The sequence below is a fragment of the Mercenaria mercenaria genome, chromosome 8 (assembly GCF_021730395.1).
Source record: "Mercenaria mercenaria strain notata chromosome 8, MADL_Memer_1, whole genome shotgun sequence".
Lineage (NCBI taxonomy): Eukaryota > Metazoa > Mollusca > Bivalvia > Venerida > Veneridae > Mercenaria > Mercenaria mercenaria.
The window spans coordinates 15,286,022-15,302,225 of record NC_069368.1 but is presented as its reverse complement, the minus strand read 5'-3'; the positions used below and the strand labels follow the sequence as shown (position 1 = coordinate 15,302,225).

The 16,204-nt window shown below is 34.8% G+C and overlaps 1 protein-coding gene across 2 annotated transcripts in view; it reads right to left on the bottom strand.

The window, feature by feature from the left end:
• LOC123523005 (uncharacterized) overlaps positions 1–16,204 on the bottom strand; it is a 47,565-nt gene that overhangs the window by 11,591 nt on the left and 19,770 nt on the right. For both annotated transcript variants that reach the window (XM_053549426.1, XM_053549427.1), the window contains exon 2: positions 9,711–9,824. In XM_053549426.1, coding sequence (XP_053405401.1) covers positions 9,711–9,824 — 114 coding nt within the window. The remainder of the gene's footprint in view (positions 1–9,710; positions 9,825–16,204) is intronic.

The following is a 16,204-nucleotide window of genomic DNA, read 5'->3' as shown; positions in this document are numbered from 1 at the left end:
ATTTTAGTATGTAATATCTTGTTATGCTATATATTACAAAAATATTTATCATTGTGTTTATGTTATTTCTAATTGATATATTTAAAACTAAAAGATGTTCTTGAGCCTGTTTCATAAAACTTTGTAGGATTTTTTTTTTCACATACTTGGAACAATATAAAAGCAGTCTTACAAAAAATATTCAGTATGTATATAACCTAGACTACAAAATTTATTTATCACTTCCCCACATCATATTATCCCAGATCCCGGAACGGGGATAACAGTTGTTGTTCGTAAGTATTGACAGGTTGCACTCAAATGACCAAAATGGTGCGAGGAACCAAAACATCTTGTCTACTAAATTTAATTATCAGATGATTCACCCATTTCGTTCATTAACTAATGGCCAAACAACCGTTATTTTAAACACCCTTTATCGTCAGAATCGAACATTAGTCTGATCATTGGGAGATGTCAAATGTGCTAGTAGTGGCAGTTCAGTTTTGGCATGGATATTAGCAGAATAGAACAGAAAAGAACGAAGAATTTATTTAGATTTAAGATTGATCGTCTTATACAAATCAGCAGATAGATACAATGCAAATGAATGACAGAATAAATATTATTAAAATCATAAGCGGGTGAAAATTATATAACTGTTTGAACACTTTAAACAGTCGTCTCTTAAAAGATTTGCTTTGATAGACGATGTAATAGTGTCTTATTAGAGAGTATAAAATAGTTGTATACAATGTATTAGCCTGCGGAATGTACTGCACTTCTGTCTCAAGAGTATGCATCACGAACCAGCAAAAATGTATTTCCCGTTAAATATTTATTTTGTTTTATATTGCAGACTGTTTATTTAAACTCATTAAGTATTTTATAACTCGTTGTTAAAATTTAACGTGAAATTCACGTTTTTAAAATATAACTCGAAACTCACATTTTTTTAACTCGAAACTCACTTTTTTTGACTCGAAGCTCACTTTTTAAAATTTAACTCGAAACTCACTTTCTTTAACTCGAAACTCACTTTTTTTTAACTCGAAACTCACTTTTTTAACTCGAAACTCACTTTTTAAAATTTAACTCGAAACTCACTTTCTTTAACTCGAAACTCACTTTTTTAACTCGAAACTCACTTTTTAAAATTTAACTCGAAACTCACTTTCTTTAACTCGAAACTCACTTTTTTTTAACTCGAAACTCACATTTTTAACTCGAAACTCACTTTTTTAAAACTCGAAACTCACTTCTTTAACTCGAAACTCACTTTTTTTAACTAGAAACTCACTTTTTTAACTCGAAACTCACTACTCGAAAGAAAGAAATCCTCTCTATGAATATACATGAATGAGAAATAAATACAAATTTAATGTGCCTCATATCTAAGATGAACTCTGCCTGACCCAGCTTGTGATGTAACCATGGGCTGGAATACCTTATCATTGATAGATCTTATATAATCTAAATGGTCAGTGTGAGTGGATACAGGTTGAATAAGAACTATTTGTTCATTGATAATTCATCCGCATTGTTCATGAATGGGACTATTTTGTTTAGCATATGAACATCCTTTGGATGTCATTCGGAATAAAATAAAGATTCTATGATTGTCAGAATGTAAGCTACAGACATTTAAAACGGGTCCTGCTCTGTGCTGTAGTCATTTGAAATTTGTCAATTTTATCTAGAATAAAGATATTTAGTATGTCCATACCTTAAAGTCTCTCAACAAACCTGGCCTCATATATAAATATTAGAAATGTGAACATCAGGTAATTTAGATGTTTTCATGCTGTCTTTTTCCTTTAGGAACTAGAATTTTATCTGGCACCATTTACTGACTTGTATTGTTCTATAAGTTTGAAGTCACAACATATGGTGCACTAACTGTTATGCAAAATGGTACACATTTGTTTGCCGTAAATGCATAAAAACAAAACCACAAAGGCATAATGTTACGAGCAACCAACACTGATACACACAGTTACTTTCTATAGTAAAACAGTTTGCTAGTTGTTAGCTGTAGCTTCATTTGGCCGCTTCAAACAGTTCTGGTACATGCTGACTAATTCCGTAGTAAGCCGTCTTTTTGGCATAAAAACAAGGACAAAAATCCAACAGGAAAAGACACATGAAAGAACGTAGACTTAAAGCTAACATTCTTTATAATGCATTATCTGGTTGTGATACTGTCTCAATACGTTTGCAGAAATATCAAAATGAAGCCAGAGAATATATTTTCTTAAGCAATTAGACGTATTGAAAGCACCCCCTGAGAGATGTTCACGTATGTGTATCAAGCAGGTTGTAGACAGGCATTTATAGCATACATTGACATTGCTAATCATGTCAACTAGAAATGGTCAAGAGAACTGGTACTTTGCTTTAATTATGTAATACACTTCATAATTAGCTGCTATAAGTTGAAGGAAACTCATAAATGTAACTACAAGAATACATACAAAGGCAAATATAAATGTATCAAGCCAATCCTGTGTACTTAGACATTTTGAAGACATATGTGCTAGAAAGTGAAATACTGGCAGACCTATTACAGTTTTAGTTAAATATTGAAAGGGTTGTTACGCCTAAAATTAAAAGTTGTTTATTTAAGGTAACCTGATTTCAACTTTTGTAAGTTCACCAAAAATGCTTGGGACATTACCCTAAACAAGCAATTATTCTAGGGCTTATACCTGCGCTACTGAGAGGTATTCCTAACATTGTACTGGACAAAGAGCACATATCAGGTATGATTATAACTAGGACGGCTAGTATATTTTAAGGAGACATTGTTTATAAACTAATCGATTAATCTTTACCTTAAAAAAAATACATCTAACTCTATTTGGTATAACCCTCTTTATTTCTGTATCATATTTTCATCTTAAACCATTTTATATGTAACTATTTGCGTTCTTGGGGTATCTGCAGTAAATCACTGCACTTTAGGAATGTTTATAGTTATAAGCTCTGTGGAGGGGTTCAGTGAGAGAGACCGTCTAGTGGTAAAGGTGTTGTCAGATCAATAGGAAGGTCATTGGTTCAAACCGTACAAAGGTTAATCTATCATACAATATCAGTGCTATTTTCAAGAAAGTGGAATTTATACTGATTCTAAAACTTGAAATCTTTATCTAATTCAAATGAATTAGTATTGAATATAGTATAAATTAATAATAAATACAACAATACATTTAGTTCACATTCCATTTTCTTTTGTTCTAAAGAAAGCATTAGGATGATCGTATGCTTTAGCTTGAAGTCATTAATTGTCTTGAAAAACATATAAATTATGTTTTGTATAATACGTTTTACATGAATTTAAATTAGATATAGAATTACAAGAAAAACACAAAATAAGCCCTTCTGTAGCTGCTCTTTTGAATGCTTAATAATATGCATAGGGAAATCAAACTATCGGTACCCCATGTAAGTATAAGTACTGTAAAATCGATTATATAAATTACAGTATGTAGTACTATGTATATGTGAACTTGTTTTATAAAATACCCTTAATGAACCTCTAGATGTAAAGAATGTTTAAATAATATTTTGATATAATTGATATAATTAAATACTAAAATTAGTTTTGTTTACCTGAGTGATATAATATTCACACTTAAAAATAAAGTCATCCTGTATATGAAATTTTTAAACAATTTCACTCTTTTAGGGCCTCATCTATGTCATTTGTTAGTGTCCTATATATCAAATGTGTATAAAATGTAACTAAATAAATATTATGTCAATAATAGTTACTTATTTTGGTTTTAAATTAACCTTTTGGACATTGCTTTCAAAAATATATGATTGAAATAAATAGAATATAGGTACCTTTTTGGAGCCTCATTTTAAGCTAATTAAGGATAGCGAACTGCGTGTCTCCTCCTTTTTTTGGATTCAGCATACTTCAAAATAGTTGCATACAAAGTTTGGTGCTTTCTTCACAAAAGGAAACATCTTTTTCCTATAACCTACTCACTAGTAGGTATAGCCTGACGAAGTTACTTGAAAAAGTTTTGACTGTTTAAAGGCAATATGTAAATGTGGGTAATGAATTAAGGAGCCATAAGGTTCTGGTTTTATACTTGCAACATAAGCAAGTTCTCTTGAAAGTATTTACAGTTCTGTTAGTTTGGACCTTGAAAACTGTAAAAAAAAGTTATCCAGTAAGCAAAATGCAGCAACATTTCAAAGGAGTTGATTATAGTACACATGTCCTGGCACTATATGCAAATCCACTTCATAGTAATAAATTTCTATGTGTTTCAGATATGAGCCGTGCCATGGGAAAACCAACATAGTGGCTTTGCGACCAGCATGGATCCAGACCAGCCTGCGCATCCGCGCAGTCTGGTCAGGATCCATGCTGTTTGCTAACAGTTTGTCTAATAGCAATAGGCTTTGAAAGCGAACAGCATGGATCCTGACCAGACTGCGCGGATGCGCAGGCTGGTCTGGATCCATGCTTGTCGCAAAGCCACTATGTTGGTTTTCCCATGGCACGGCTCATATATTCTTTGAAAGCTGTAAGAGGAGTAACCCGAATAAGTCTTTCAATAGTATATCACATATATTTTTAGTTTCAAAGGATCACAACTCCTGAGCCTGGCATGGTACATGTAAATCGTGATAATATATCATTTGATAGTATATAAGTCTAAAAGTTTGGGTCAGATCTCTTGACAGAAGTTATCCGGACAAGAGATTCATAAGCATTGTTCAATACGCACCATTTTGTAATATTTCAGTGACACGGTTGTATGTTTGCGCCGAATCCATTGAAAATTGTAGGAGAAAATACCTGGACAAGGATTTCGGGACAGATGGGTGGGTGGACAAGGCGGCGACTACATATTTGCGCGAAATACAAAACGTTCAAGGAATATCAGATATCTGTGTTATTACTTTCCCAATATATCTGTTTTCAATTTCAAACTAAGCGAATGTATATGCTTCTTTAGGGACGCTAATGCTGCTTGTATAGTTACACAGACTCGTGGCAAATTTTATTCAGAAACTTTATACAAATAAGAATGATGTCAACATTGTATTACACATGTCCCCTAAAATGCTTGCGGGAATACAGCAGAGTCATAATTCCAGAGGAAAATCAGACATGAAAGTCCCGACCATAGGCACAGCATGCTGTTGATGTTTCATCTGAATGGTACTGAAACTGCAGAAAGAGTTGAGTATGCAATGTTCTGATTTATAAGGGTCATTACTCAAACATAATTAAATTAGAACGTCCAACTAATATGCACACTTCATGTTGAAGATGTATTTAAGAAATGAAATGTTTTTTTCAGTGTTCATGCGAAATGAACGACAGAATAGGATCGTGCTAGCAATTCATGTTTAATTTGCCGATCCTATTCTGTCGTTATTTCGGATGAACACCGAAAAAATAGTTCCATTTCTTATATTTACATTATATTTCCTTTCAAGTTTAATTTCATTAGGATAGAAATTAGGAGGAGCTGAGTACACAATCTTCTGGTGTTGTTGCAATATTGCAAAGTGCAAAAAGAGTTATAGGTCCTAAAATATTTCACTGGATAGGAAAGTCCCACTTATATGCACATGTCCCGTTCATGTTGAAGACGCATGCCAATTTCCATTTGAACTGGATGGGAACTGTAGGAAGACTTAAGTATACAATGTTTTTTATGTAGTTGAAATATTTCAATGTACACAGATGGTCATTAATCAAATAAAGATGTGATAAAAAAGTCTAAACAATATATGCACGTGTCCACTTCATGTTCATAATGCATACCAAGTTTCATTTCAACTTGATAGTAACTGTGAGAGGAGTTTGGTACACAATGTTCTGATGTAGTTGTACTATTTTAAAGTCCAAAAAAAAATCGGACTTGAAAGTCCCGGCAATATACGCACGACCGCTTCATGCTGATGATGTACACCAAGTTTTTGGTATCTGTAGGAGAGTTGAGTACGCGGTTTAGAACTGGGGAATTCTTTTTGTTCAAAATTTGAAAACACACGATATACAATTGTAAAAGCAATCTCCAACACAGCCGTGGGCGTTGCCTTTCTTCTACTTCCGCTTCAGTGATATTCACTGACATATTTTGTACCTTGAATACAAAATTACATCTTAAAGATGTCACCGAATAAACATTTGTTATATTTTCTTCCATAAGAAACTAACAATTATCGCAGCATACTATTTTATTTACTTTCAAGGTAAGTACGTTAGATGCCGTTATTGCGTGACACGGACGTACAAGGAAGTGAAACGTTAACTAGATGTGAAAGAGATTGATAAGAGTGTGTGCCGATAAAACTTGGTCAGAGTATCCCCAGTCCTTTTGGTGATACTTTTGGAAGTTCCGGTTGTTTAATAAGTATTTTTCTTATTCGTAATATTATAATTAATTAAAAATCACATTAAAAGGAACCTGCCATGAATTATTCTCACGTAATTGTGTACATGTTTAGAAGGGAATGAACAAGAGAAGAAAAAGCACAGGTCACCGAACTCGTTTAATTTTATAGGACACTTTTCTTCACCCACTGTTTAAGCATTTCTGAAATTGGTAAAATTTAAAAGTTGGCGGTACTTTATAAAACATATCATACCCCACTTAATGTTATAGGGATTTCAGGTCTTACATGTCACTATGAATACAAGATGATATCAGTATTATAATATAAGCATAAAAGTCGCTAACAAATCTCTTTCATTTTTACATGTTGACATAATTACCCCACCCACTTTATTTTTAATGGAAAACACGTAGTTAAACATACAAAAAAATCTGCCGTTAAGATTTTTAAAATATTTTGCAGCTTTAATGACACACAAATATGCTGCAAATAGAAAGAAAAAAGTTGGGGTCATCGTGCATCTAAGAGATTTATTTAGAAAAAAAAAACTTTAAAAACTAATGAATTTTGATATTTTTTAGATCTTTTTGTTTTAATTTATACTTCCTAGGCAATATAAAGTGTTCTTGCATAACAGACGGGGATTTCCGGTATTTTTATCGGTGCTGGAAAAATCCATCTTACACCACGGGGGTGTAAGATGACTCTCGTGCTGTAAATGACGTATTACGAACTACATATATGTAGCAATTAACATTTTATTTCATAAAACGGAATAAAATTCCGATACCTTGACAGTTGCTCTTGTTTTCTGATAGTATAATTCTCGGTTCAAAAACGTTATTTTATCAAAAAATCATAACGTTACGCTGCAACTGATAATACAAAACCGGAACTAAACATTGTTATTTGTCTTTGAAACGTCATGACGTCTTTCCTGTTTACCGTACGGGACGTTGGTTTCCTGCGCTTTGTTTAAATACGCTGCTAGAAGAAAAAGTTATAAAAAGAAAGCCGTACGATTGATTTCATTTCTATTTTTATTTCTTTAATATGGTATGCAAGAAAAAGATTCTGTCACTGGTTGTAGGTGCAGATGGGAATATCCGGCTCTCGGTAACTGTTTACGCGGTTACTCGGCTGGAGCCTCGTAACCGCCTAAACAGTTACCCTCGAGGCCGGAAATTCCCATCTGCACCTACAACCGGTATACTATATTGAATACTTTTATTTCAATTGTAGCGTAATATCATTATATATATATATCAGTCGGAAAGTATCAGAACCAAACCCGATCTACTTTAATAGATTTTTGAAATTACCGACCCCTACCACATTGTAAATCTTACATCAATTTTAGGCAAATGCCAGTCAAAAATAAGCCTAGGGTGAAAAAAATTTTCTTTTCGCAACAAGTAGAATCTGTTTGGTTAAATGGTACATAATTAGCCATATTTCAAAAAGTTAGCATTAATTTTTGGTAAAAAAAAAATGTTAGAAAGAAATATTCGAAGAAAAACTTTTCAAAATGGCCGATATCCTGAAAAAAAAAACGCTCGTACATCCTTAAGCCAGAGTTACTTTTTGATTTAGGATAGGAATAAAGGATGAAAATGTAACATGATAACTTGAAGACACTTAAGATCAAGCTACTGTTATAATAACCCTAACTTGACAATTACTTAATTTAAGGTGTTTTTCCTTAACTAAACGTATGCTCACAATAATATGTTATTGGTGACATTTCTATATTCAACAAAATCAAAATTTTACGAGTTCTGGTACACTAAATAGTCACAAACAAGTTAAAATTTTATGTGAGTTGTGACCTATCTAAAACGTTTTAAGGAACGTTTTATAGGTGTGTAATTTTTAACAATTATCTAGTAAAAAAGTACGAATAGACTTATGCTTTGCCTCCCACGCCCCCTCTCCCACCGCCCTCTTCTGTCTGTCTGTCACTTACAATGTGGCGGGATCGCGCGATAAATTACAAAATATGAAGTGTAAGCACAAGAGAATTTGTCATAAAAACTTGGTACATGTATAGATGGCATTATAGAGAATACACACTACCTTTTGTTTAGTTGCTATGGCAACAAATAGTCCAAAATATCACAAAAAGTTAATTCTGCGTTTACTTAAGAAGAACGAAAGAGATTTTTAATGAAATTTGGTAAACAGAGAGAAGTCAATGTGGAAACTATGCCCACTATTTTTTATTTCCACCATTTTCCCGTTCGTTCGTCTACCCTTATATCAGACACAAATGTCGGATTCTTTCATAAATTTATATGTACAAGAAATTTTCCATGAAACTTGGGACATAAAGCAACAGAACATTTTAATTTGTCCTTTAGTCAGTCCGTTTGTCGGTCTACCTTCCCATCCGTCAGGGGAAAAAAAGATCCTTTGTTAACTTTCAAAGCAAAAGAATTTTTTCATGAAATATGAGTTACAAATGATAGTTTATAAGGAGAGCGTGCAGGTTCTCCAATCGTTATTTTACAACGAATGATGTTGCTCATTTGTAGCAATAATGATTTTTTTTAACAAAAATGGTTAAGGTGGTAAAATGAATAAAATTGTATTTTGCGTCATTTTAATATTTGCTTTTCAGAAATATATTTTGTAATTTTTAAGATACTGGCAAATATCGGGGTTGCTGTTTTGTTCAGTATATTAGTACTTACTAGACTAAATGATTTTTTTTCAGAGTCAATGCAAATATGAGCCTTCATTTTCAGGAAATATGTATTTCAATGCCTTTTTCCAAAGGTTTCTGTTCCCTGATGTAGAAAACGCTCCAGAGTTAAGGGGCTATTAAATTAGAATGCTATATCATAAACATATAACAATAGCTGTTTTATGAAAGTTGATGTCTAATTATTAAAAGAAGTTCGACACATTTGATGTACATCAGGACCTATAGTTGCTCCATACTTTATCCAATTAATAATTTATCCAGTGGGTAAATTTGTTCATCGTTCTTCGTATTGATGTAAATCAGACGTTATGATACATTTATGTATTACAACAAAAATTAAAGCAATAAAATGGGTTTTGTAAAGAATTAGTGCTTTATGATTCAGTGATGCATTTCAAGAAGTTCAACTAGCACACATTCTATCCGGTGGTTAAATGCCCCTTTAAACCTTTACTATGCTAAATTTCTAAAATGGACTGGTCCATCATTCAATTTGGGCAGTACCACTTGTTATTCAATGTGGTGTTCACTGAAAATTTGCTCACTGCAGATCATGATGTGCAGACTGACCTTGGTCTGCCATGGTCGCAAAGGCAGAATCTCTTGCCGCCATTAGGCTAAAGGTTAAAAAACGTCTGTGAACAAAACTCACCAGACTTGTCGGTACTAGCACTAGCACTAGCATGATTTATTGACGTCTCTGTTTCTGTCACAGGAGTTACTGTTTCTGTCACAGGAGTTACTGTTTCTGTCGCTGGTTCCATATCTGAAAATGAAGAACCCTGTCGGTAAATATGTACTCTACAGTATCAAAAAAGTGAATGAAGTATTGCCATGCAATAAAAAGTCGCCTACTGGAAGGCACCGAATTTTCTTTACTATATTATAACATAATGAACTGATTTCTGTCAATGACGTATAAACATTTTGTATTATATATAGAATATGTTATAACAAAACACTTTGAGTAAAATTTGCATATACAACCACAGTTGTTGATTGTTTCATAACATATATAACAAGAGTGCCAGAATGCCACACTATAGGCCCGTGATAGCAAATTTCTTTACACTTGCACCTGTACTTTCATATGGATTTTTTAGGCCAATTATAAAAAAGTTATATTATAAGTTATTCATAGTAACAACAAAGGGAAGTTAATCCTAAAAATATCTATATAATGTAAGTCCAGACAAAACTCTTTACCAGGCAGAGATAGATCAAAATACACCTAAAAATTGGATGTAACATGCATGTTGTTCACAGAAAAGTGGTCTCGACTTTTTCCTACGGCCAGTAATAAAAAGGTAACAATAAAAGTAACAATATAAGCTGTTAATAGTAACAACGAAGGGAAGTAATTCTAAAAAAAACAAGGGTGCCTCATGGTGGTGAACATTTTGTGCCACATTATATTAAAATCCCTCCATGCATGAAGAAGATAGTCATTCTTGTATTTGACCTTTGGCCTCTAAGTGTGACCTTGACCTTAGATCTAGGAACCTGGTTCTTGCACATGACACTTCGTCTCATGGTGGTGAACATCTTTGCCAAGAATATTAAAATCCCTTTAAGGATTGTTGAGTTACTGTTGAGTTACAGACTGGACAGGAAAAAAAGCCCTTTTGGCCTTTGACTTCCAAATGTGACCTTGACCTTTCAGCTAATGCCCGGGTTTTGCGCGTGACACGTTGTCTCATCAAGAGGAATATTTGTGCCAACTCATATATAATGTTTTGCATGACAAAGTTATAGACCGGACAGGAAAAAAATCCTATTGACCTTTGATCCCCAAGTGTGTCCTTGACCTTTAAGCTAGGGTTCTGAGTGTTGCGCATGACATGTCGTCTCATCATTGAAAATATTTGTGCCAAGTAATATTAAAATCCGTTGATAAATGACAGAGTTATGGACCGGACACGAAACAGATCCTCGTCTCATCATTGAAAATATTTGTGCCAAGTAATATTAAAATCCCTTGATAAATGACAGGGTTATGGACCGGACACGAAACAGATCCTCGTCTCATCATGGGGAACATTTTTGCCAAGTACTGTAATCCCTTGGTGAATAACAGTGTTATGGGCCGGACAAAAAAAAAGTGTTGACCTTTGACCTCCAACTGTGACCTTGGCCTTTGAGCTAGGGTTCCGAGTTTTGCGCGCGACACGTCGTCTCATCATGCATAGTTTATCAGGATATAATTCACCGTTATATTTCGATAAACCACCGAAAAACATAAAATAACACGTGATATTACACCGAAACCAACAATTATCCACTATATCAGTGTTATAAACGTCTATGTTGTTTTAAATGTATTTATTTTAGGTTTAATGTAATCGAGAATTTACTGTATTGAAATGTTATTGAAGTGTTGGTTGCACGATTATTTCGTGCAAATTTCAGTTGGTATATAGCTGAGTTGAATAGTCAGTTAAGTCATTCGAGGTTGTCTGCATTGCTTAACACAACACACACTACTTACATGTATACAAACTGGATCCCTTCCCGCCCACCCATTGGAAGCTTTTTCAAATTTCAATAAAATATTCAAGTTTTGAAAAGATATAAATGTTAAAACAAATAATAATGATAATAATAATATTAAAAAATTGGTCGATATACATGTTGTCCTCTTTGTACACGGTTGGAATGGCATTTATATATAATATTTAAAACGAAATTACACAATAGCCATGCATAAAGGGAGGCAATCCGAACTAGAAAATTCAATAATAGTTTCAGTTGTAATTATCAAACTCCTGGCAGATTTTGAAATATTGGAGAAAACAATTATCAAAAGAAAGAAATTAGGAACTAAAAATAAATTATATATTTATGTTCATAAAAGTATGACAGCCACGCCATAAACAAATGTAATACGAGTTTTAACGTTATTATGAGTATTAATTAACAGTACATAGCCCTTCATGGAAGTTTCCCTCATAGTATTTTATGATGTGTTTGGTTAACTTGCTCGGCTTAATTGTAAGAACTGATTTAAGTAAAATCGGTACAGTTTGATAATGAGGTTGATAATAATACAGTTTAGTTTATATTTTACAGATAATTCCAAGAGTTGAGGAGTTCTTCTGGATACATTGTCGCCTGGATTCCTTGGGATGGATATGTGTTTTATATTGATGCTTATAGAGAACTGTTCTACAATGGACTGACGTACCATGAACGATACATTTGCCTCGTTTAAAAATCCTTTATAAATAGAAAGTTACTTTTTCATGTGCGTGAAATTAGCCAGAGCAGCCAGAGTAGCCAGAGTTCAGCCAGAGTTCGGCCAGAATTCAGCCAGATTAGCCAGAGTTCAGCCAGAGTTCGGCCAGAGTTCAGCCAGAGTAGCCAGAGTTCAGCCAGAGTTCAGCCAGAGTAGCCAGAGAAGTCAAAACTCTAGTTACTCTGGCTAGCCAGAGTAGCCAGAATTCAGCCAGAGAAGTCATAACTGTGGTTACTCTGGCTGGCCAGAGTAGCCAGAGTTCAGCCAGAGTAGCCAGAACTCTAGTTACCCTGGCTGGCCAGAGTAGCCAGAGTTCAGCAAGAAAAGCCAGAGTTTGTAGGATGTTAAAATGTTCTGGCTACTCTGGTCGGCCATAGTATCCAGAATAGCCCGAGTCACCTGGATTTGATTTGCTTTGGTTAGTCTGGCCAGAGTAGCCAGAGTTTCTAGGATTTAAAGAGCAGGCAGAGTAACCTGGTTCACAAAACATTTTCCGTCTTAGCTGAATTTGATTATGAAACTTAATATGTAATTTCTATCTAAATAGCATGTTTAAACTGAATTTCAAGTTAAATACTATTTTTAAGTGGCTATTTAGAGTAGCCAGAGTAGCTAGAACTCTGGTTAATCTAGAGGAGCCAGAGTAGCCAGAACCCTTGTTACTCAGGCTGGCCAGAGTAGCCAGAGTTCAGCCAGAGTAGCCAGAGTTCAGCCAAAGTTCAGCCATAGTAGGAAGAGTTTCTAGGATTTTAACATGTTCTGACTACTCTGGTCAGCCAGAGTAACCAGAGTTCTGGCTCCTCTGGCTACTATAAATAGCCAACTGAAAATAGTTATTAACTTGAATTTCAGTTTTAAACATGCTATTTAGAAAGAAATAACATACTAAGTTTCAAGATCGAATTCAGCTGAGACTGAAAATGTTTTGCGAACACGGGACCTGATTACTCTGGCTACTCTTGCTGACCAGAGTAGCCAGAACATGTTAAAACCCTAGAAACTCTGGCTACTCTGGCCAGTCAGAGTAACCAGAGCGACTTTAATAAACCACTTGAAAATAGTTATTAACTTGAAATTCAGTTTTAAATATGCTATTTAGATAGAAATGACATATTATGTTTCATAATTAAACTTAACTAAGACTGAAAATACATGGTACCTGGTTACTCTGGCTACACTGGCTAGTCTGGCTGATCAGAGTAGCCAGAACATGTTAAAATCCTAGAAACTCTAGCTTCTCTGGCTGAACTCTGGCTACTCTGTTAGAAACAGCCAGAGTGACCAGAGCAAATGATATCCTGGTGACTCTGGCTACTGTTGCTACTTTGGCTGAACAGAGTAGCCAGAACATGTTAAAAATCTAGAAACTCTGCCTACTCTGGTTGAATTATGGCTACTCTGGCCAGCCAGAGTAACCAGAGTTCTGGATACTGGATGAACTCTTGCTTAACTCTGGCTACTCTGGCCAGCCAGAGTAACTAACCAGAGTTCTGGCTACTCCTGCTGAACTCTGGCTACTCTGGCTAGCCAGAGTAACCAGAATTATGGCTACTCTAACTGAACTCTGACTACTCTGGCCAGCCAGAGTAACCAGAGTTTTGACTTCTCTGGCTGAACTCTGGCTGAACTCTGGCTACTCTGAGATAATACCTAAGTTTTGAATTCTTCTAGCTGAACTCTGGTACCTGGTTACCGGTACCTGGTAGTTCTTGCTTTCATCTAGGTAGCCAACATGGCTAAATCCTAGAAACTCTAGCTCTCTGGCTGAACTCTGGCTACTCTTTGGCTGATCGGCTAAATTATCACGACTTGCTACTTTCTGTAAATGAAGTAGAGACAGAGTACCAAAATGTAAAAATCGATTGTAAATCTGCCTACTCTGGTTGAATTATGGCTACTCTGGCCAGCCAGAGTAACCAGAGTTCTGGATACTGGATGAACTCTTGCTTAACTCTGGCTACTCTGGCCAGCCAGAGTAACTAACCAGAGTTCTGGCTACTCCTGCTGAACTCTGGCTACTCTGGCTAGCCAGAGTAACCAGAATTATGGCTACTCTAACTGAACTCTGACTACTCTGGCCAGCCAGAGTAACCTGAGTTATGACTTCTCTGGCTGAACTCTGGCTACTCTGGCCAGCCAGAGTAACCAGAGTTTTGACTTCTCTGGCTGAACTCTGGCTGAACTCTGGCTACTCTGGCCAGCCAGAGTAACCAGAGTTTTGACTTCTCTGGCTGAACTCTGGCTACTCTGGTTAGCCAGAGTAACCAGAGTTTTGACTTCTCTGGCTACTCTGGCTAAACTCTGGCTGAACTCTGGCTACTCTGGCTGAACTCTGGCTACTCTGGCTGCTCTGGCTAATTTCACGCACATTACTTTTTCTTGTAAAATAGAAAGATAGAGACAGTGTTTTACCAAAAGTGCAAAATCGATTTTATCATAGTCTCATTAAGATATAAATACGTTGTAAGAATTCAAATGAATTTACAGGTACTCGTATATAATAAGCTTAATGAAATGATATGTTTGGAAGACATACATTTAATGAATGTACATGCTTTTGGCTAGCAATTGAACTTCCATGGACTACATTATCTTCACTGAGGATAATATTTTTCGGCAATTAATTGTGGGGTGGGGGTTGTCAGGCCGCCAGAAGATGGTAGCTGGTCTTGAGACTTGGTATCTTTCTACTTCCCCCTCCCACGACGGAGTTAGGGTTGAGTAGCCGCCTCGCAGCACACTGACTGGGAAAGTATATTCATATATGTAAGTTTTCCGTGAAGAAATTAAAGGAAATTGAAGGAAATTGATATTTTATATGATTGAAGTTCAGTTGAACAGGATAAGATTATAAAGACGGCTTTTTTTTTTTTTAGTTTTTTTTGTATAATGTATATAAATATGAGCAGTTTTCGCTCAGTTAAAAACAAAATAGTATTAAAGTTCATGCATGATGTGTTGTGTTAAAGCTTGAAATGTGTTAACAATGTGGATATATGACAATGCAGACAACAAATCCTAAAATACATTTATGTATTTGTTCTCCTTTCTTCCCTCGATTTACTTTGATTATGGGATAAGTAATTTATTTACGTTTGAGCGTAGCGAATTAGGAAATAACGTTCTTTATTGAGAGGTAATTGGAGAGTTTTATTACAGGTCCAATAAAAAGGATTTATGCGTCATGCATACAACATTTTATTACTTCTATAAACTATCATTCAATAGGATTACAGTATAGAAATTGGTTTCATGTAAAATTATCTTGAATTGAACATATACAATAAATTATGAAAGTAAGTTAATCACGACGACATTTATGATAACTGAAAAGATCATGAAACCAGGTAAAATTTTCACGAAAACAAAAATATATCATTAAGTTACTGAAGTAAAATTCAGTTCTGTTTTAAATGCAGATATTATTTACATTGTAAAAAACATTCTTTTACACAAAAATACTTCGGACATATTTTCCACATTTAATTTAATCAAGGCGGACCTTGAATTTATTTACTAAAATTTATTAAGTAAAATATACAGAAAATTCTATATTTTGCCTTTTTGTACTGCAACTGAGTAGAAAAATAGCGACAGTTTGCATTTGTGATCCAAGGGCCGATAGAAAAGCTATCTCTTTTAATGTTTAATTGACATAATTGGCATAACTGACACTGATATTTAAATGTATATGAAATAAGGTGACAACAACAACATAAGAAGAAATGCGCATCTCTTTCTTTTTAGAACCGGCATAATAATATCGTCTGCTTATGACGCTATAACAACAACTTCGCGCTGAAGTTAATTTTTCTTCCAAATTAGTGGAGAACATAGAAAATCTGACCGCTATCGATTAGTGGCCGGAGGAATATTCTTCGGTATGGTTAGTGCCCTCACCTATGACATTG